The sequence below is a fragment of the Myotis nattereri genome, assembly GCF_964212035.1.
Source record: "Myotis nattereri genome assembly, chromosome: 8".
Classification (NCBI taxonomy): Eukaryota; Metazoa; Chordata; class Mammalia; order Chiroptera; family Vespertilionidae; genus Myotis; species Myotis nattereri.
Genome location: NC_138083.1, coordinates 62,849,976 through 62,874,028, shown reverse-complemented (window position 1 = coordinate 62,874,028; position 24,053 = coordinate 62,849,976). Strand labels below are relative to the sequence as shown.

The 24,053-nt window shown below is 35.1% G+C and overlaps 1 protein-coding gene across 2 annotated transcripts in view; it reads right to left on the bottom strand.

Moving 5' to 3' along the window:
* VAPA (VAMP associated protein A) overlaps positions 1-24,053 on the bottom strand; it is a 39,833-nt gene that overhangs the window by 11,335 nt on the left and 4,445 nt on the right. For both annotated transcript variants that reach the window (XM_081096867.1, XM_081096868.1), the window contains exons 2-4: positions 9,871-10,023; positions 6,531-6,634; positions 5,982-6,062 (exon numbers count right to left, since the gene is read on the bottom strand). In XM_081096867.1, coding sequence (XP_080952993.1) covers positions 5,982-6,062; positions 6,531-6,634; positions 9,871-10,023 — 338 coding nt within the window. The remainder of the gene's footprint in view (positions 1-5,981; positions 6,063-6,530; positions 6,635-9,870; positions 10,024-24,053) is intronic.

The window sequence follows — 24,053 nt, the reverse complement described above, 5'->3', positions numbered from 1 at the left end:
CTCTCAAACAGATATACTTATATACTTCAATTAAATGCCTATCTACTTATTGGAAGGGAGGTGGGGGGTACAGGAAAGTGGGCAAGGAGCTGTAGGCAGAGACAGGTATGGGAGTGGGATGGGTGCTTAACATAAAAAACAAAATGGTAAAGTATAAGACCTGCTCGCTACGCCAACTTTGAGAAAGAAGTATCAACAGCTATGATAGCTACTGTATGTCTATCTATTTTGGATATACTAACTAAATTTTAGATTCTAAATTCTGATGAACAACTCTTTAAAATAAATGTGTAAGAAACCATTAACTGAATATGGACTTCTCCAGTGCTCTGAACACTAAATATGCCATCCTGAAAGTTTATTTGTATATTAAACCTGACTGAGGTTGTCACAAAATAAACTGAATTCTGCTTCAATTAACATGACTTTTTTTACAACATATTAACAGATAAACTAAAAATAATAAAGGTAAATATCAAGTAATTCACTCTACAGCAATCATACTATAAAACTAAAAAATCTGTTTTTAACATTTTTGTTAATCTTACACATTTAGAAATATATTTTTCTTGAATAGGGGAATGTCACCTTTAATCAATTTGTGTAAGTCAGAATTCAGCTTTTATCAATAACTAGAGGCCTGGTGGATGAAATTCGTGCGGGGGGGTGGGGGGGGTGGGGGGGGTGTTGTCTCTCAGCCTGGCCTGCAGCCTCTCACAGTCCAGGACCCTCGGGGGATGTCTTATCCCAGTGCCCAAAATAGGGTCTTGAAATACCCTCTCACACTAAAAGGAGCCAAAGCTTCTTGAAGAAATGGCTGATTCCAGATCTAGGCCTTGTCATATTACACATCAAGGAAATTACCAAAGACTACTAAGGTAAAAAAGGACTCAGGAACCAATCTGATGAGGTTCCTACTTAGCCAATCTGAGCACTGATAATGATAGTAACTGCAAAGAGTTGAAACACAGATATGCTGAAGTTTATAGCAAGACAGAAAAAGAGGGAGGAAGGCTTTGAAGGAGCATGGGAGGCTGCCTGACTGTATATCATATCAGAGGGACACTTATGACCAACTCACTTTTTGAAAGCCTGTAACTGAAGAGAAAGACTTGGGCATTTATCCTGCCTTTATAAACTATGACTGAATGAATAACCAAATATTATTTGGGCACAAGTTTCTCTCCATACAGGTACTCTACTAATATAAAGAAGCAGGAATGACAGAATATCACTATTATGCAAAACTTTATGAATAGACCTAAACCATATATTTTTTCAATTTCAACTCTTAACATTTTGGGCCTGATACTTCTTCACTGCAGGGGCTATCCTATGCATTGTTAGGACATTAAGCAGCATCCCTGGCCTCTCCCCACTAGATGCCTACAGCACCACTCCTCTCAGTTAACTGTGACATCCAAAACTGTCTCCAGACATTGACAAATGTCCCGGGGGGGGGGGGGGGGGCAAATCACCCCTGGCTGAAAATCACTCATCTGCATGTTGCCCACCAATGGCTGCTAAGTTCACAAACACAACAAAAGACATTATGAACCTCCTTAAGAAAATATGTCAATACTTGCAAAGTTGTCTTTGCCTCTCCCCACCAGCAAAAATTAAGTCTCAATTTAATCAAACCTCTAGATCCATTATAGGAAATAGGAAGACAGAAAAGTTACATGACATCACAAGGATGCAATCAGCAAAATCTAGTCTGTAGGGAAAAGTGTATAGGACAAACTCAGTTTCTTTGCAAGAGAAAAACAGAGAGGAAATCCATAGATTAAAAGATTTAAGAAACATATCCAACAGCAGTATGTGGACTTTACTTTTAAATAAATTCCAAAAAACTGCCAAAAATTTTAAATGCATTTGTGATATTAATTTGAATGCTGCCTGGATTGTCTGGTATTAATAACATATTAACACATTGTGGACTACCAGTAGTTTTATTACTAGCTTTACCCAGTGGCCATATAAGTTTCTATTGAATGAGTACAAAAAAACGTTTTACATAAATGTTAAAGGCACGCTTTAAATACCCACTGCATTTTGAAGTTATTTATTACATGTTCTTAGAAGCTAATATCTTTTTAAAGTATGATACTTTGTAAAACCATGTGTAATATGAAGCGAGAATTCTCGCGATCCATCCGCAATGTGTTAAGCTTAAAGGCTTGATGGTAGTATTGTCATTAACCTGTTTTCCCTTTTATTAAAGTCACTGTACTTGAATGATACATACTGAAATAGTTATAGATCCAACTATATCACATCTGGAATTTGCCTTAAAACAATGTGAGATGGGAAGTAGTGAAATTTAGATAAAATTAACAATAAAGTGGTAACTGTTAAAACTGGCCATAGGTTCACAGGGATTCATTGTACTGTCTACTGCAGCCGTGGGCAAACTACGACCTGCGGGCCGGATCCAGCCCGTTTGAAATGAATAAAACTAAAAAAAAAAAAGACCGTACACTTTTATGTAATGATGTTTACTTTGAATTTATATTAGTTCACACAAACACTCCATCCATGCTTTTGTTCCGGCCCTCCAGTCCAGTTTAAGAACCCATTGTGGCCCTCGAGTCAAAAAGTTTGCCCACCCCTGGTCTACTGTTATAATGGTTAAAATAAAATGTTAATAAAACATTATCTTCAACAAATATTCCCTACAACTTAGTCAATAACTGTACCTCAAGTCCAAGTAGTTCAGTTAGTGCAAATACAATCTGCAGCTAGTTCATCCAGGCTCAAAATCAGATATTCTCTGGAGTACTTTGAAATTACTGAACAGACTTTGGGTTATTAATAATACCTGGTCTAAAAATGTTCCAGGAACAAACTACTTCTGCTCATATTCCATGGTGTGGGACTTCGGGGACTACATTCAGTATTTATTCAAGGCCTTTAGCAGATCCAAAACTGCTTTCTTGGATTACTATGGGCTACATCTATATGTAGATATATCTCCTACTCAGCTCTATAAGATTAAATAGCTAGGATCAATTATCATTTCCATCAACTTCTGGTTTGGTTTCCAAAGCAGTGAAAACTACTCTTGATCAGCAATATCAAATACTTGACTTCCAACCCCTTTCACACTATAATCTCAAATTTTCTGCTATCCAGAGCATAACAGAAGTCCAGATTAAAGACAGCTCTAAGTTTATTAAATGACTAGAGGCCCGGTGCACAGATTCATGCACCGATGAAATCCCTTGGTCTGGCCTGCGCCCTCTCGCAATCCAGGACCCCTCAGGGGATGTCAGACTGCCAATTTTGGCCCAATCCCCACAGGACCGACTGAGGGACCCTACTGGTGCACATGCACTGGGCCTCTAATACGCATATGAGACCTTTGGTTAATCTCTTCCCATCCTCCCCCACCTTCCCTCTGAGATTCATTAGTCTGTTCCATGTTTCCATGCCTGTGCGCTAAGCATCTGCCCCATGGTGGTCAGTGTGGATCATAGCTACCAGTCGAACGGTGGAAGGGCTGGCCGGTCACTTAGGCTTTTATATATATAGATTGTTAAAAAAATAACATATATATTGAGAAAATATTCAAACATGTATTTAAAATAAGTCGACCCATATTCCACTGAATTTCACTTTTTGGAATATATCTGAAGGAAACAAAAGCAGTACGTCAAAAAGATATTGGCACCCCAATGTTTATATAACATTATCTATCACAGCAAAGACATGAAAATAACCTAAGTGGTCACTGACAGAAAAATGGATTAAAAAGTTGTGGTGTATCTACACATTACAGAATATTGTTCAGCCATAAAACCAAAAAAAAGTAAATCTTGCCATTTGCAACAACATGGATGGACCTTGAGGGCATTATGCTAAGTGAAATAAGAGAAATAGACAAATACTGTATGATCTCACTTATATGTGAACTCATAAAAAAAATAAACTCGCCGAAACCGGTTTGGCTCGGTGGATAGAGTGTCAGCCTGCGGACTGAAGGGTCCCAGGTTCGATTCCGGTCAAGGGCATGTACCTGGGTTGTGGGCACATCCCCAGTGGGAGATGTGCAGGAGGCAGCTGATCGATGTTTCTCTCTCATCAATGTTTCTAACTCTCTATCTCTCTCCCTTCCTCTCTGTAAAAAATCAATAAAATATATTTAAAAAAATAAAATAAAATAAAAAATAAACTCATAGAAAAAGAGATCAGATTTGTGGTTACTAGAGGTGGGAAATGGGAAGGGAAACTTGGTCAAAAGATACTCAAACTTCCATTGTAAGATAAATAAGAACTGGGGATATAATGTACAACATGATGACTATAGTTAACACTGCTACATGGTATATTTGAAAATTGTTAAGAAAGTAAATCCTGCCCTGACCAGTTTGGCTCAGTGGACAGAGCGTCAGCCTGCGGACAGAAGGGTCCCAGGTTCGATTCCAGTCAAGGGCATGTACATTGGTTGCAGGCACATCCCTAGTAAGAGGTGTGCAGGAGGCAGCTGATCGATGTCTCTCTCTCATCGATGTTTAACTATCCCTCTCCCTTCCTCTCTGTAAAAAAATCAATAAAATATATTTTTTTTTAAAAAAGAAAGTAAAAAAAAAATTTTTTTTTAAATAAAAATAGAAAGTAAATCCTAAGAGTTCTTATCATAAGGAAAAAAAACTTTCTTTTTGCATTTGTACGAGATAATGAATGGTAACTAAGCTTAATGAGGCTATCATTTCACAATATATACAAGTCAGTCATTATGCTTAAATTTATATAGTGCTGTATGTCAATTATATCTCAAAACTGGAAAAAAATAAAATGAAATTAGTCAACCCAGACAATGTTGTCGTGTTTTCTTGGTTCTAACTTTGCAAATTATTGACTTACTGGCAGCCTAGGCAGAGAGAAAATAAATTCCAAAAGGAAAGCATAAACATGCTAATCCTCACTCTCCAGTAAGAATATATGCATTCACATTTTTTGTTTCAGGTAAATATCCCAAAATCCCTTTTAAAAGGCATTTTAAAACAAAATAAATAATTTGATCAACACCTAATCACCATTCAGTGACTTTTTCATTTCAACTTAATGTAAAAGAGTAACAAAATAATCAAGCCTATGTATTTAATCTGCAAATTTACTTATCAACAGGGCAAAGAACCTCCAAATCAAGGCAATAGTTATATCACATTGCAACCTAATTGTGACAAACAATTCTATTTACTCATATAATTTTATATATTAAGTCATCACCGCCCCCCCCCCCCACAAAAAAACCCAACTTACCTTTCAAGCCCCCTACAGTCACAGATAGGTTCAAATTTACATTTCAGAAGGGGAACACAAAAAGCGACCACAACCATTCTATACATTCAAAGACTTTTTAGACTACACGCATATATCCCACAGTCCCCCAAATTATATTTACCTCACACTAATCAAAAAGCAACATAAAACATTTACTTACGTTAAAGAATAAAATCAGATTAAAGACAGCAAGATATTTATAAACTGTCTTACAATAAACTTACAGTAAGGAAAAAAGAAAATCAAATGGATTTTGACCAAGATCAATACTAAGCAAAATACCTAGGAATAGCCAAATTTGGAATAAACTGCTTGTCCATGTAAACTAAACGTTTTATACTCAGATCGCTGGTATATCGTTGCCAAAAAGTGATTTACATCTATTACTTAATTATATTTATGTATACAAATGCCTCAATTCTAAAAAGAATTTCAAATCATATAAGTGGAAAAACTTTGGTAGAATTATTCTTCTCCATCATGCAGCTTTAATCTAAAAGTATTTTTCTTCTTAAACAAACATTATTAAAATGAAAAGAGCATTTCAAGTTTGTGGTTTTATTTTAAACTAAGTACTGATTCTTCTTATAAAGTGGAATAGCCATTACTACATCCCTCACAAAGGTCAAAACAAAAGGAAAATTGATCTAAAAGGAACTGAGAGCTTGCTAATAGCTTCCGATTTTCTTACTTACCAATTTATCATTTTCACTGGGCATTTCAAAAACACATCTCAATTTAGAATCCATTAATTCGTCAGGTTTTGCCTCTTTCCACTAAAAAACAAATAAAACCAAACATGAGACAGAAGAGATATGACCGTGACAAATAGGTTTCATCTCAAGGGATAACTAAAAGATTAGCATAGCTGCTTAGAACAGGAGTGCTGTCTTTGGCTCAGCCAAGATGCAATACTGCATTGCACTCTGTATTGACCATCCTGCCATAGTTATCTGGCAATGCCACAGAAATTTCTGAATAATCCTAAGAAGAGCTACTATCACCATCCATTGAAATCACACCACTAATATCTCTATAGCGATTACAGGACTTCCTTCTTAGGAGCATTTCTAAATTGTTTCTAAAAAATACTATTTCAAAATTCTTTCATTGTTACAGTTAGGATTATCTGTAATAAATAGATGTACAGATTTTGTTTTTAAATTAGATTTCTCAACTGGGAACTAAACCCACAGTTTAAACAACATTCCCCAAAATAAATTCTGCTCAATTTCTATACTTACCACAGCTTCCATATCTGAAATGTTTGGTGGAGCAAAAATTGTCTGTACCATAAACTTGTGTTTACTCTTTTCATTAGGATCATAGTCAAAAGGCTGTAGCATTACTAAATAAAAAGAAAGGACACATTACATTGTCTTCTGCATTTGTTTGCTACTTAATCGTATTACCTGATTCACTAATGTGCAAATTTAGAAAACTAGGAAGGCTTCAAGAAACGAAACACTAGATTATTTACATTTAGGATCCAGAATCAACTTTATATTTCACAATTATTTTTAAATTTTCCACCTTTCTGATTTGCTAAATCTTTAACAACCTACAAAATAAATAAATGGCTATTTAAAAAATAAGTATCAAATTTATGACTGTATCTCTAAACTTATGTTTGGGAAAGTTTTCAAAATTTTGCCAAGGTTAATTATTTTCATGCCCGCAAGCCTGGATTAAATCTAGTAAATTTCTATTAAAACTAGTTATAAATTTAGGCTTCCATTTTAATAGAGATAATATCTCTTAAAATTAGACAACTGGGTTATTTAAAGGAGAAATTCTAAGTAATTTAAAAACTCACTACCATATATTATTAGTATTCTAATATAACTAATTTTTTTAATTGATTTTTTTTTTAATCCTCACCAGAGGATACTTTTTTATTGATTTTAGAGAAAAGGGGGGTGGGGAGAGAAAGAAAAGGAGAAACATAGATGTGAGAAAGAACATCGATAGGTTGCCTCCCATACTCATCCAACCAGAGATCGAACCCACAACCTAGGTACATGCCCTAACCAGGAATCAAACCAACAACCTTTTAGTGTATGGGATGATGCTCCCACCAACCAAGTCACCCGGCCAGGGTTAAAGATAGATTTTAAATAAACACCCATTCAAAAGGAGTTTATCAATTGGTTTACATCTGATTCTAAGAAAACAAAAGTATACAAAAGGTCTCATGATTCCTAGAATTTTTCTAGCATCCAAATAATTATATTCAATATTTTCCTAAACATTTATGATTGTCAGCCTATAAAAGAGAGATTTTTTAGAGACTCCTTGTGGTTATAAGTCATGTTAAATTATATAATATAAATGTACTAATGAATGAATCAGCAATTATGTAAAATATATATGTAGTACTGTGGAAAATTATTCTCCCACTAATATTTAGATTATTTCTAAGATATACCAGTATATGCATTTCAATACTTTCACAAAGACATGCAATTAAGCAAACATGAGAAATATGAATTATATAAACAAATCTTATTTCTAAGCTATGCCTGAGAGGTCCATCAACTTCCATCATGGTGGAAAAAAAACTTTTTTAGACCAAATACATAGCAGCAAAAAATGCACAGGCTAAATACCCAGAATCCAAATAAAGCACAATAAATTTCCATTAATACTCTTCACTGAGCAATCATTATAGGCTAGTCACTAGGAACCAGACAAAAAAATAACTTTAAACATGGGAACTAGACAAAAAGATAACTTTAAACATGATTATGATTTTATGACAAATATACTCTAAGGCTGCAAATAACAAGAGGAAGATAATCTTAATATATATATGTATATATGTATATATACATATATATGTGTGTGTACATATATATATGTGTGTGTATATATATATACACACACATATATATATGTGTGTGTGTGTGTATATATATATATAAAGGGTTAAACGGAGGGGGGAAATGAGTATATAAGTACACGATAGGCAATCAGGGAAAGCTACTGGAAGAAATTTAGTTTGAGTGACTCCTCATGGAAAAGCACTACACTGAAAATTGGAAGAGCTAAGTTCTAATGGGAGGAGAGGGATCTGAGGGCAAATAATAGTGTGTCTGGAATTTTTAAAAAGTCATCTGTTCAATACAAGGGGTTCATGTGAGAAAAAGTGCTTTGAGAAGTACACAATTTTTAAAGAAACATTAATATAGTAAAACTTTAGCAATCTAGAACTCTCAAAGAAAAAGTCATTCTGAAGTTTTATGGACTCCTAGGGATAGATATATAACTGTTTGCACCCAAAACTATTTTTAGTACAAATAGAAATAATTGTTTTCTTCCAATTTAACTAAAGGCTTGAAGATTTAGGCAGCAACTTCCAGAATGCATGTCATAGCTTTATCTTATTTCCCATCCATTTTCCCCAGGAACTGATGACCTGAACAAATATGAAAGCATTCCTCCCAGGCCACGATACAACAAAACTCACTAAAAAAAACATCTTTTCTAGATCCTCCTTGCTCTAGGTTTTGAATCTAGCTACTGGGGAGGATTTAGGGTTCTCAAGAACTCTGACTATGGTTTGTCCTCTACTGCCTTTGCAGTCAGGTTCTACTTCTAAATACTTTCAATGGGTGTGCTCTAGGCTCTCGCTCTTTATATAATTTGCTATTGTGGACTTGAAAACCAGAAAACATAATGAATTATTATGTCTTAGGAATACTTATCAGGAACACCCAGGCATGTGTGTGTATTTTTAAGGTACATGTCTGGGCCATGTCCCCAGAGATTCTGATCTGGAAGAGTCCATGTGTGTTCCTGCTCTCTGTGTTATGGTACACAGTAAACATTGAGAACCACTGCTAAAAATAAGAGTAAATGGTCTCTTGTGAGGCCTGAGATGTTCTCATACTTGCTTCTTATTTCTCAGCTATGTTAGAAAGTACTGTCTTGGAAAGTCTGAGGAAAGAAAGGAACATTTCATAGAGGGCATTAATTACGGCATCAGCACAGGCTCCACGGCAAGGGAAAGCAATTCATATATGGAAGGAACAGGTATACTCCTTGGACTACAAGTAAACACAAAAGGGAATAATAAGAATAGTTTTCAAGTGCAGGGCACTGTTGACAATGAAAAGCAGAAATGCTCATTTAATTTGATACAACTAGCAAAAAGAGGCATTATATACTTTAAGCAAAAGATTTAGAATAATTCTACAGTTGCATGTAACATGTACCAATAGCTAGAGATCTGAATAAGAGTGATCAATCACAAAAACAAAGTAGTATTTCAAAGACACAATAATAAGGGCAGAGAATATGGTAACGAACTATAGAAATAAAGATACAAACTAAAGATACAAAATTTAAATTGACAATTGCTTATAAAATGACCACATAACACCCATCACAGATAAGGGTGAGAAATTTCTGCAACCGTTTGCATATATATAGTAAGAGAATAAGGACATCACTTAAATAAAAGCAAAGCCAGAATAACTTTAAAACTTCCTTCTTCCCCCAGATAAAACCCTATTAATTAAAACCAAGTTTAAAATAATCATAAAATTCAAAATTGTTTAAATTCTGGATATCATGTGCTACCTGAAACAGTCACAGTCAATCCTGGGTCAATAATTCCACTGTTGGGCCTCACACAGTATCGACGAGGTGCTGTAGTCTTCACTTTGAAACATACTTTTCTATCTGATGGATTTCGCAACTTAAGATTTGTAGTGACTACATCTGTGAAGGGGCCTGTAAGGTTCAAAAATCAAAAACAGGAGAAAAAAAAAATTAATTTGGATTGTCCCCCACACACTGAATTCAAAACTAAATGTATATAAGCTCAATTTTATTTAAAGTATATATATTAAAATCTGTGTACATAAATATACCAAATGACTACTTTCTCACTAAGTGGTAGACTTACAAATGAATTTTACTTTCTTCTTCATTCTTTACCATATTTGGTAAAATTTCTACACGAGCATTTATTATTTCTAATAAAAGTATTCTGAAAGTTTCAATTCATGAAATAAAGTCCACAATTATATTCTTATAGTAGGCTAGTACCACATTACAGGATTTTCCAATGGTCTGCAAACCAGTGCCAATCTTCAAATACTCTTTACTGAGCCAACTACAAAAATCTCTACATTTGAAGATACTACATCCAATGACAACAGTGCTCTTGCTTCACCTCAATTAGTTTGATTCGTTCACTCACTCACATAGTTATTAAGTATTTATTATGACCACTGTGTCCAATACTCTAGATACAAAGTTTTTAAGCTTTGGTTCTATACCCAAGCAACACAAAATTACAAAACAAAGAATCCAAAAAAGTGATCTAGTTCTGCCTGAATAAATCCTAAACCATTTTTTAAAGATATGTTTTTATTGATTTTAGAGAGAGAGGAGAGAGGGGGAGAAAGAGAAACATCAATGGACTGTCTCCTGCACACGTCCTACTGGGGATGGAGCCTGCAACATGGGCATGGAATCAAAATCAAAGACAACTATTAAAAAGATTTTCTTTTATTTAAATTAACAAGAATATGCATGTCTTTTAAAACAAGCAGATCTGCCTAATGCAATGAGAGGAAAAGAAATAAATCTCAAATGCAAGGCCTTTAAAAGGAACTTACTTATTTCAAGTTCTAGGAAGGGAAATAATTTTATCCTATACTAGAGGCCCAGTGCACAGGATTCGTGCACTTGGGGGGGGGGGGGGGAAGGCGTGGTCTGCGGGGATCAGCCCACTGTGGGCGCACACTTACCACCAGGGGGCAGCTCCTGCATTGAGCACCTGCCCCCTGGTGGTCAGTGAGCATCATAGCAACTGGTCAACCGGTTGTTCCGGTGGCTCTGCTGTTTGGTCGCTGGGCTTTTATTATATAGGATTTAAAATTTCTGAGTTATAAATTACTTTCTAACAAAGAATTGGAACTGGGATGAGATTAAGAAGTTAGAGAGAACATTAGAAGAAAATATATAAAGGCAGAGAACCAGTTACAGAAAAAAATTTAATGTAAAAATAGCATGTCTTTTGGGGGAATGGTATATATACAATATACAGGGTGCAACAAAAGTAGGTTTACAGTTGTTTGTATAGAAAACAGTACAATAATTAATAATACAAGCATAAACTCTGTTTCCCACACTCAACTGTAAACCTACCCCCGTATATATGAAATGCAATCTTTCAGTTTGCTTAATTATATGGTCAAGTTAATAATTCAATTTGAATATTATTTCACACCCTTTGTTCTTCTTTAATGCCAACTGCTTGCATCTTTTATGAGCAGCTGATTAACAGCTCTATCATACATGGGCATGTTAAAGAAGAAAACACCAATCTGTTCATTTTGCCACATGAATTCATCCACCAAATGGTTGGCTATCAAAACACTTTAAACTAATAGAAACAGGAGTCTTAAAAGACATAGATTCCATTTCTTAACATTCTCCAAGTCAAAAAACTACTGTAGATAATTGAAACTGTATAAAATTTTATAGGGCTATCTCAACTAGGACTTTAATATGACAAAAGAATCATCTCACAAAATTTTATAACAAAATTATGTAAAAGTTTTTAAATTTTAAATTCAAGTTTTCTAATTCTCCCCAATTAAAAAAATATATCAATTATCAAAAATAAGGTAAAATAAAATTTTTGAACTAATTTAGAAAATAAACGTGTCAATTTTCATCAACATGTGAATTCTGGAATAGTACTTAAACTTTATATTGCCAGCAGGACTTATAAACCTTCAGTAATAGACTGTGGTCCATCTACACATAAAAATGCAAACTACCTAAAGATGAATATGTCAAAAGAAAAAAACTCCACCAATTTAAAACAAAATTCTTAACTGGATATGTTAGCCTTGTCAGTAAAATTATCTAGAATAAACCCACCTAATAAATGAATTTGAGATTTTCTGCTCCATTATGTTCCTCTAACCAAGCCTCTCAATATGGGTTGCTGCCACCAGGCAGTTCAGAGTCTAAGCCATTTTCCTGGAAAATTAGCAAGTACTGATGACCATCAGCAGAATAACCAGATTTAACAGCTATTAAGAGATCTCGAGAAGAAAGAAGTTATCTGGTCCGCTGTTTTGGGTCACAGAACCCTTTGAGAATCTCGAAGTTATATGCAGTAGCCCAGAAAAACATACAAAGACAAATATTCACAACAATTTTACACTGAATTTTGGGGGGTAAGGGTGAGATAAGGAGATTAGGTAGGGGTGGGAGGGAGACCTGGACCCCTGAAGGCTGCAGGTTAAAAAGACCTAATAAAAATCTATCTTTACCAACACTCAAAAGCAGAGGGAAAAAAAATCTACGTTATTTACTAGCTATGAAACAATCCTAAGTCCCAGAGTAATACTATCCCTGTCCGTTATTTTTGCCTGACATTATGACTAGGTGGTACTGTTGTTGGGGAAAATGGACCAATATGGTAGACATCCTGCAATGCCAGGGCAGACCCATACAATGAAGTAATATGCTCCTAATCCCACCAAATTTTCAAATACCGCTCTAAAAATTAATACTGATGAAAAATGCCTTTTTCAAATTTACCTATTGTGAAAAACAGAAAAAAAAATGTTTTCTTCCTTCCAAAAGTTTAAAAGCAAATTTACCATTACAAAAAATTATTCTAACAACTGCAATGTCACTCAAGATATTTGAATCATCACTACAACATATCTATAACAGCAGAGAGTTGTGACACATTCACAATTCTACCCATATGCATAAATATTCTTATTTTGCCATTACAAAAATGTTAAAAGCAGTCAGCCCTCTATTCAGATATAACTCTTGCCTTACTTTTATTTTTTAAAATATTTTTATTGATTTCAGAGAGGAAGGGAGAGGGAGAGAGAGATAGAAACATCAATGATAAGAGAGAATCATTGATCAGCTGCACACAGGTTCATAGGTGGATGCTCAACCACTGAGCCATGCCAGCTGGCTTGCCTTACTTTTCTTAAATGCAAACTTATCCTATATAATAAAAGCCCAGCAACTGAACGGCAGAACGACCAGATGACCCATTGACTAGTCACTATGATGCACACTCACCACCAGGGGACAGACACTCAACACAGGAGCTGCCCCCTGGTGGTCAGTGCGCTCCCACAGTGGGAGCGCCGCCTGACGGGGATGAGTAGCGCTCCTACAATGGGCTGAATTCTGCAGGCCATGCCCCCCACCAGAGCACGAATCCTGTGCACCCGGCCTCTAGTTTATTATAAGTAGGTCACAAGCATCTGGCTACTACTTCATTATAACTTCTAGTACATATGTGCCCAAACATTTACAAAAAAAAATACATACTTCTTTAAAATTTTACTTTCTTTTTATTTCTCCTTTATGTTATAGTTAGGGAATTATATTAAAATTTTAATTAGTTGGCAGGTAATTTCTTATATGAATTTCATTTTGGGATGGTAAAAAGGACATTACAAAATATAAAATATTAAAATGGGACACTGTGTCTCGTAGTGTTTAAAAACACTGCATTATATTAACACATTGCGGACGGATCACCAGAATTCTCGCTGCATATTACATAGTGTTTTACAAAGTATCATACTTTAAACAGATATTAGCTTGTAAGAACATATAATAAATAACTTTAAAATGCAATGGGTATTTCATTTTAAAGCATGCCTTTAACATTTATGTAAAAAAAAAAAATTGTACTCATTCAATAGAAACTTATCTGGCCACTAGGTAAAGCAAGCAATAAAACTACTGATCCACAATGTGATAATAGTCTCTTGCTTTACTAATAGAATAACTTATCCTCTTCAATGCTTAAGTGATTAAACCAGTAAGAAAACAAATTAGCTCGGCTGATGTGGCTTAGAGGTTGAGCATAGATCCATGGTCCAAGAGGTCACTGGTTCAATTCCAGGTCGGAGCACATGCCCAGGTTGTAGGCTCAATCCCCCAGTAGGGGGCATGCAGGAGGCAGCCAATCAATGATGTTTCTCTCTCATCATTGATGTTTCTATCGCCATCTCCCTCTCTCCCGAAAAATCAATAAAAACATATTAAAAAAGAAAAATTAATGGTTACGAACAGCTAGGATAGGGGTTAACTTAACAGAGAAAGGAGGTAGTAACTAGGAAAGGGTAGAAGGAGAGTTCTGGAATGCTGGCCAAGTTCTATTTCTTGTCCTGAGCATTGATTACATGAGCATTTATTTTTGATAATTCCTTACATAGTTTTCCTTTATACAAAACAAACTTTTAATTTTTTTTAGAAAAGCTAACCTATAGACACATACAATAAAGTGACAGACAGAGGGAAGGGGGGCTGGGGCTGGGTGGAGATAGGAGGGACATCTATAATAGCATCAACAATAAAAATAAAGTTACAAAAGGTAATAAAACCTTTTTTTTTTTTTTTTGAAGAAAGAAAATCCTGTCATTTGTCCAACATAGATGCTTAATTACTGGAATAATCCATTTTAAAGTTATCTGATAGTTTACTAGTCACCAATCACAAGAACCACCTGACACATACTTTCTATGTTAGAGATGAAATTTCACTGTTTATATGTAAGAAAAGTCCATAAAAACAAGAAAATTCCACATAATTCAAGTTACATCTATTTGCAATCTTTTACGGGGAGGTGGGCAGGGAGGGAACTACAATAAAAATAACTTGACCTTTTAATTACATGGGCTGACCTCTCCTTTGGTACCCCTTTTAAAGGACTATAACATTTTCTGTCACTAAGTACTCTGTCCTCACTCCACTTACAAATGTCATTGCCAATAAGCCAAAATCCTACTCCAGGCCCCAAATCATATCAGACAGAAATATAACATATACAAATATGGCCTCTATATAAAAAGGGTTCGCCATACCAAAAAAACTTGGAACCTGAAATCTCAAAGGTAGGAAAAAGTTAGGGTAGCTCACTCAGAAAGGATGTCCTAAAGCGGACTGTCCTGCCTCCTTTGCCTAAAATGTATTTCAGGCATAAAATGTCCTTTATATTCAGGTTTTATATCCAAAATTCCAGTATTCAGAGTAATGACTTCTTACTAAATAATGGGACCTTTATTGTCCAAACCTCCCAATCTTAAAAGGAACCCCATTAAACTAGAAACAGCTAATAGTAAAACCACTCTAAGTAAACAATTTTTAAATGGTTATCATCCATCCATATTTTGATGTAAATTGCATTAAAGTTTTCTTGAATGGCAAGCTGAGTTTAGTTGCAAAGAAAATTGACTTGGGAGAAATAAGAGTTCAGTTGACTGTTCCCCAACATTTTGAAAAATTTCATGAAGAGAAACTGAAATAACTGCACAGTGAAAAATCATATCCATTTACCTAAACTCTAAAATTAACATTTCGTTCTAATTACTTTAGACATAACAATCTATCCATCTCTGTCTGCTCATCTCTCCATCTTATTTTTTATGCATTCTAAAGTAAGATGAAGACATTAGTACACTCACTCCTAAAAACCTGAGCAGGTATATCAACTTGAGGTCAGTATTTGCTTTCTGTGAAGAGAATCAAATTTTAATTCAGGATAAAAAGTGGTATGTAGTTTACAGCATTTCAGGATAAACTGGCAATGCACAAGAACATTTAATTCATGAACTCTGTGACATCCACTTATGCTAGCTACTCAGAGGCCTGTTGGGAGGCAATGCTCTATGGGTCCCTAGCATTTCTGCATGTTTTTTCAAGTGGAGAGTGACAGCTTTTATGCACACTATCTTTTTAGGAATGTATTAAATAGTGAACAGTCTTGGAAGATAATTTCTTCCTCCTGAAGAGAGGGTAGGTTTGTGTACTGTCCAGTATAATAAAGATAAGCTTCCTATGGAAAAAAAGTCAGGTAGCTTTCCGTGCCACCCATTATGAAAGATTCAGGTTCCCTGAACTCAAAATTTCTCAGCTCTGATGAAAACCCACTATAAAGGTAGCATCCACCTAAACTGAAACCGTTTGTGTTGCCGCCATGGAACTTGAGGGGCCAATGGAAACCAACACAAATATGAAGCTCATCCTGCTCACAGGCTATGAATAATGGCCTTTGTCTCTAAACCCAGGAGTCTTGTTCATGTCTTCTACCAACACCCACAAAATTGTAGCAGGCTAAAATTTCAGATCCTCCAGTTCTTGACAAGGTCTTTCTGAGTTCTTGGCTATGAGGTACAGACTGAGTTAGTGAACTCTGAATAATTAATACCAGAAAGTGCAATGCACCAAAGCATGAATCTTTGAAGAGAAACATGGCTGACCATACAATTCACATGGCACATAATCTATACCTCTCTCATAGCACTTTTCGCTTTCTTTTATTATTTATGCACGTCTCATCTCACCAAACTAAACTCTGAGCCCCTTGTGAAGAAGCATTCGATTCATCCCTGAATGAACTAGAATAATTAACACAGTCATAGCAGCTGCTAACACATTTGTTGAGTGAATATACACTGGAAGTACGGTAGAATAGTACATTAATTCTTTTTAAACAATATATAACAAAAACTATCAAAAGCATGCATGTTTGCCCTGACCGGTTTGGCTCAGTGGATAGAGCGTCGGCCTGCAGACCGAAGGGTCCCGGGTTCAATTCCAGTCAAGGACATGTACCTTGGTTGAGGGCACATCGCCAGTAGGGGGTGTGCAGGAGGCAGCTGATCGATGTTCCTCTCTCATCGATGTTTCTAACTCACTATCTCTCCCTTCCTCGCTGTAAAAACATCAATAAAATATATTTTTTAAAAAGAAGAAGCATGCATGTTTTGTTTCAAATGCTATGACTCTAGGTCTTCATAAATAGTTTATTCCAACATTATGTGTTTCTTCATCCTTAACTAAAACAGTGTAAGTAAAAATTCTAATGAGGAAGGCTAGATGCTCAGCTCAAACACTAGTATATAAATAACGTAACTGTAGCAATGCAGATAATGACTTCAATGTTTCCATAAATTTTAGTAAATCAACAGCTGTATCACTGATTAAAAGTTTTGCAGTTACATAGGGTTATGTTGCTTAATAGTGTCATGTTACATTAACTTAAAATAATCATGCATATGAAGTAGAATATCTATTGAGAATTCTCACAGTAAAGAATAGCAGCAGTAGTAATATTAAAATGTAACAACAAAAGTTTTTACAAAAGCTAGCTTTTGTTAGACACTCACCATATATCAGTAAATGCATGAATTATGACATTTAAGTCACTCATAATAAGCCTATGGTAAAGGTACTTTTATTATGTATATCCCCATTTCATAGATGAGTCAAACTCAGATTCAGAGAAGTTAAAACACATGTGCAAGGTCAAAGAATTACAAAGCAATAAAGTAGAAAATCAAACCAGGTCCAACTCCAGAGCCTGAACTCTCCTAAACTCTGTATTTTATGCAAATACCTAGCTATATTTATTTCCTAATTCATCAGCATTCCACGTAGATTTCCACAACATTAAAGCATGAAATTGCAATCAAGTCAGTACTATATAAAAAAAGATTTTTAAATAGATATTGTATTTCCCTTGGTCCTAAAGGTCAACAATGAACATTTCCTAAAACAAGATCTAACACTAAGAAAATATTTTATAAGTTTACATCGAAGGAAGTCCTAAAACATTTTCAATACAATTTTAAAAAATAAAGTCACCTTAATTTATTTACCTTTAATATTTTTCAAACTCACTGAAATCTCAGACTTTAGATTACTTTTTAAAATCTAGATAGGATGGGAGAGATTAAAGGAGAAACTGGTATTTTGGGAGAACTTGAAATAAACACTTTTCACATTACTTACAGATCTGAAGCTCTTGTTAGATTAGAAGCAAAATATTTAAACATGAAAAAATGGCCACAATAATATTAACTTAAAATTACAGGATATAAATGTGCAGAGTTACACACAGAAAACATAAAAAGAAATATAGCAAATGTTAACAGTGGTCGGTAGGTAATAGGTAAACATTAAGCATTGATTTTATAATCAGAAGGGACTTTTAAATGTCTATACATATTAGCTTAATTTGTCCATAAACCTTTTATTGGTAAAGTTTTATGGGGGGAAAAACTGAAAAGATTCTTCTGAAAAACATATCTTCCAAGAATGTTGTTCAATAGGTTTTTAGCAATGGGAACAGAACTCAGAAAACAAGACCAAACGATTCATCTTCCCATATAAGTTATAAAAGTAAAATTTTGTCAAAGAGAAAATAAACTAAACAAAAAACACTATGATGTTCTTAAATGTATAGTAGTCACTGCAATTCATGTCAGATTACCCAAGTACTAAAAAATAAATATATATGTAAATATAAACAAACATAAATATATACAGAGGATATATATGGATATGTATAGGTACAAAATAAAAAGCTGTGAAAATGAAGGTCTGTATTCTTATTATATTGCAAACTCATATATTAAAGCCCTCTCATATTAATGATTCTTATTTTTTCAATTTATTGTTATTGTTGAAAGTATTATGTATGTCTCCCCTTTTCCCCCACTGACCCCCCTCCACCCTGCTCTCTCCTTACCCCCACACCTCTCCTCAGGCCTTCACTGGACTATTGTCTGTGTCCATGGGTTATGCATATATGCATATAAATTCTTTGGTTAATCTCTTCCCTCCCCCTCTAGGATTCGTCAGTCTGTTCCATGCATGCTTCCATGTCTCGGGATCTATTTTGTTCATCAGTTTATTTTGTTCATTAGATTCCCTTTTTAAATTGACATCTCTATTTTTAAAACTGGTAAGTGAATCAAATTATGTCCTTAAAAAGCTATAATACTGCCCTAGCTGATTTGGCTCAGTGGATAGAGCACCGACTTGCGGACTGAAGGGTCCTAGGTTCAATACCAGTGAAGGGCACGTGCCTGGGTGGGCTTGATCTCCAGAAGGGGGCATGCAGGAGGCAGCCTATCAGTGATTTTCTTTCATCACTGATGTTTCTCTCTCTCTCCTCCCTTCCTCTCTCTGAAATCAATAAAAATATATTTTCTAAAAAGCTATAATACAAATAATGCCTCATTCATTTAAATCTAAGTTTTGAAAACAGTACCAAATGTTCTTAGTAATCTAGTTATAGAGAACATCCCAAATGCCAGAAAAAAGCAGCTAAGCAAACTATGTTATATTAATGACACATAAGTCATCAAAAATGGTATCTATATGGATGTGTCTTCTACAAAAATTTAAGACACTGGTCTAGATTACTTTTATAATATAGATTATGTGTCACAATCATAAAGTTGAACATATTCACAAATTATAAAGTTCAATCTTGATTAAGCAAGGAATTTTATTATAAAGCATAAAATCATATGTAAGAGAGTATAAAGATATAAATAAGCAATCTCAATGACACAGGAAATGAAGTATAACTGGCCTCACCAGAAGAGACTGCATTCAGGGGAAGTGATTACTGGGACCTCAAGATCTCTTACCCGCTTTTCTCTCCCTCTTCTCTCTCAACTAGCTTGCTTCTACTTGCACATTACCCAAATCTGTCAGTCACTGTCTCCAAGCCTATGCGACTTTAAAAGTGTAAAGCCTATCATCATCTATAGTTGTATTTAAAGGAGGAGCATCGAAATTTTGACTAGTCAGTCATCAGCATATACATTGGCTGGCCTTGGGTTAGGTGCCCACCACTAAGCCAATCAGCATTGTCTGGGAGAAGAGGGGTCCTATAAATTTGTTTGCTGCTTAGACCTAACCGCCTCTTTATAGTCTACGGGCACGGTCCATTACCAGAGAAAAATCTTCCAAACAAATCTATCTTATTTCTCACAAGAGGCTAACAAAAAGAGCTCAATGAAATTTAAAACACATATATATGTTCAGTTAGGATTTGTGAGCTGTTACCGGTCAGTTATAAATTATATTTACTTTCAGATAAACATGGTTTTCTACTTGCCTTTATAGGCCTTGAGTTGTGAAATGTTACTACATGGTTATGAACATTAGCCTTGTTTCCCATTTACCTTTATATAATCTCCCCTTATTATTTTTTTAAAATATATTTTATTGATTTTTTTACAGAGAGGAAGGGAGAGGGATAGAGAGTTAGAAACATCAATGAGAGAGAAACATCGATCAGCTGCCTCTTGCACACCCTCTCCTGGGGATGTGCCCACAACCAAGGTACATGCCCTTGACCGGAATCAAACCCAGGACCCTTCATTCCACAGGCCGACGCTCTATCCACTGAGCCAAACCGGTTAGAGCTCCCCTTATTATTAAAAAATAAAAAAGACACTTCAGACTGTGTAAAGGGCTAAGTAATTAATGAAAAATTAAATTAATTTAGGAAGGACAAATGAGACCAAAGGCATCAAATCTAACGGCAAAATAATTTTTTCCTCTTATTATAAAAAGCACTGACTTCATTGTAAAAATCTTGGAAAACACAGAAAAGTAAAAATATAAAAACAAAAACCACCCAAACCCTAAGGTAGAGCTAATGCTTGCTAACATTTTCTTTCCGAATTTTTTTCTTGCACATATACCATAAATGGGCTCATATTTATGCAACTTTCCAATGTAAGGATAAGCCTATCACCACCAGTAAACTTAACATCACTAAAAGTAAGACAATCAGCCCAGCAGGTGTGGCTCAATGGTTGAGTGTCAACCTTTGAACCAGGAGGTCATGGTTCCATTCTGGGTCAGGGCACATGCCCAGGTAGCGGGCTTGATCTGCTACCTGTAGGTGTGCAGGAGGCAGCTGATCAATGATTCTCTCTCATCATTGATGTTTCTCTCCCTCTCCCATCCTCTCTGAAATCAATAAAAAAAAATTTATTTTTTTTAATGAAAAAGGTAAAGCACAAAGAATGAACAATGTATCTACACACTAGACTCTCTTCAAAATTTTGTAGTTCCAGAAAAGGGACGAAATTTTCAGCTATTACCACATTACATAGTATTTACACTCACATAATGGATGCATTACTATCCGTCCCTTTTCATTTTTAAAGTGAGAGGTAGGAGTAGGTGATTTTTTGGATGTTATTCTGGTCCTAAAGATTGTAAAAATATATGACAGTTGAGCACAAAAAGAAACCTTTTTTCTATGTAGTGGAAAATATCATAGAGAGTTGGGAAACCTTGATTAAATTCTTTAAAGTTTGATGTTTTGATATTGTTAGTGTTGGTAATTTGGTTGTTGGGCTGCTGTACTAAGCTACCTTTTAAATTTCCTTTAAGTAAGACCTTCCTTAACCAAGCAGAGATGGTCTGTGAAGAAAGTCTAGTCTGTTAGCAAGCAACCTTTTTTTCTCAGAGGCATTTCCTGACCTTTTTCCTGTTGCTTTTATATCTTATCTGGACTGACCAATGAAGTCTTATCTGCCTTTCAGAGGAGACAGTAGTTCATCTAGGATGGATCTTGCTTTCTTTCAACCATAAAAAGTTGTTTTGAAAGAAAAAAAAATGTTTTCTGGCTTATTATACTGTACAGACAACAAAATGCAATATTATTTTGTATTTCTACTAAAAAAATCCTTTTAAAAAATTTAATGTAAGAAAGGGGCTGTTATTTGCAAATGCTTGTCTACCAGGTTTATTATACGTGAAATGTGATTGAAATTACTTAATAAAAAAATTTAAAACTTCTTATGAAAACTTTTCAAACATTCATAAAAACAGATTCTAATTAACCTCTATGAACTTAAATTTCACAACTTCATATACTTAAATTTAATATTAGCATTTTACCATGTTTGCTTTTTTTTTGCTGCAGTATGCTATCATAACATTTCAAGCCTATTAAATACTTGAGCTTGCATTTCTAGGAGAAAAAAAAAATTAAAAAATATAATCATGACACCATTGTCGCTTAAAAAAAACAAAAATAATTCTTTAATATCATCTAACATTTAAATCTATTGAAATTTTCCCAATGTAACTGGTTTCTTTTGTTGTTGGCTTGTTCAATTTGTGCATTGTAGTCAAGTTTTCTTAATCTTAAACAGTACCCCCCACCTTTTTTTAATCATGCCATTTACTTAGTGAAAAAAAAAAATTAAAAGACATCCAATACTAATAGCATGGGAATTACAGGAGAAATCACCTTTCTTAATAATGTAATCAATGTTTATTAGGCAATCATCCCATGCCAGATCTTGTTACTATGGATTTCAAAATAAATGGATATAACCTCAAGTAGTCCACAGCACAGTTTGGGAGAGAAATATGTGAGCATAAATACTATTAATGTGGTAAGTGCTGTCATTACAGGTAAGGACAAACTTCGATAGTGCATGAAGAAGGCAGTGATCAACTCAAGACTGGGAGACTCAAACACTTCACAAGAGGAAGTGATTCTTTAACTGGGTAGACTGCCTGTACAGGTATGAGGGAGAACAATACTGTAAACAGAGCATGTCCAGAGTCTTCCAACAGCTTAAAGTGTTTAGGGAAACACTTTAACCAAAACTATTGATAGAAGAGAAATGGAGAAGCAGGGAATGGATTTTGGACTTAAAATGTTAAGCACATAATGGGAAAACATTGCAGATTCTTTAACCAAGGGAACAGTATCACGTTTCCATTTTTCAAAGGATAGTTCTAGCAGCAGTGTGGAAGGCAGGCTGGAGAGAGAGGGATACTAGAGATAAAAACACCAGGTCTGGAGTCAAGTAGAGAAAAGATAAAAGATAATCACTTGAAATACAGAAATTATCCAAAGTCCAGAACTTTCCCTGAGTAACACATTCCTATAACCAAATGCCTACTGGTCACCTCTTCATTAATATGTTGAAAGGACCTAAACATATCATATCTAATGAGTCATGATCTTCCTACCATTCTCCCACACATCCCCAAATAAAACGAATGCATTTGGTCCTTATCCAGACATAGGTTTCTTTGTTTCTTCTCTCAGTGCAAACACCACCATTCCTCCAGTTATCTCAGAAATCTCAGTAAGCCTGAAATCTCAGAGACATCCAAGATACCTCTACTCTCATTGCACATATCTAATAGACCACCAAGTCTCATTGGTTTATATCTCTAACTTTTCATCATCTCCACCATTCTCAGTCCAAGTTGTCACTTCTTGCCTGGAATGCAACGAGGCCTAATTCACCTTTATCTCCCAACTATTATTACTTCATATTGCTACCAGAATCATATATATCAGTGGTTCTCAACCTTCCTAATGCCGCCACCCTTTAATACAGCTCCTCATGTTGTGGTGACTCCCAATTTCATTGTTACAAACTGAACATAATTAAAGCATAGTGATTACTCACAAAAACAATATGTAATTATATATGTTTTCCGATGGTCTTAGGCAACCCCTGTGAAAGGGTCGTTCGACCCCCAAAGGGGTTGCGACCCACAGGTTGAGAACCGCTGATATATATGTTCAAATACAAATGTGATGTCACTCCATTCCCTCTACCTCTACTATTCCACCACCCCACACCCTCCACAACTGAAAACCCCTCAGTGGGTCAGGATAAAAACGAACTCCTTACTTAACCTACTAAACCAACTCCACACCCATCTTGTTTATTTCTATTACCATCACACACTGAGTCTTTCAGCCTCATAAATACCATCAGATGCTATTTAACATGTTCTATTTTATGTTAAATAACATGTAAACATTTCATGTTCCCTCCTGCCACAGGATCTTTCTACTGCATTTTTCTATCTTCCTCACCCAGATAACTTCCACTCATTCTTAGGAAATCTTAGTCCAACTGTGATAGCCTTCCCTGACCAGATCAAAGTCTACTATTTTA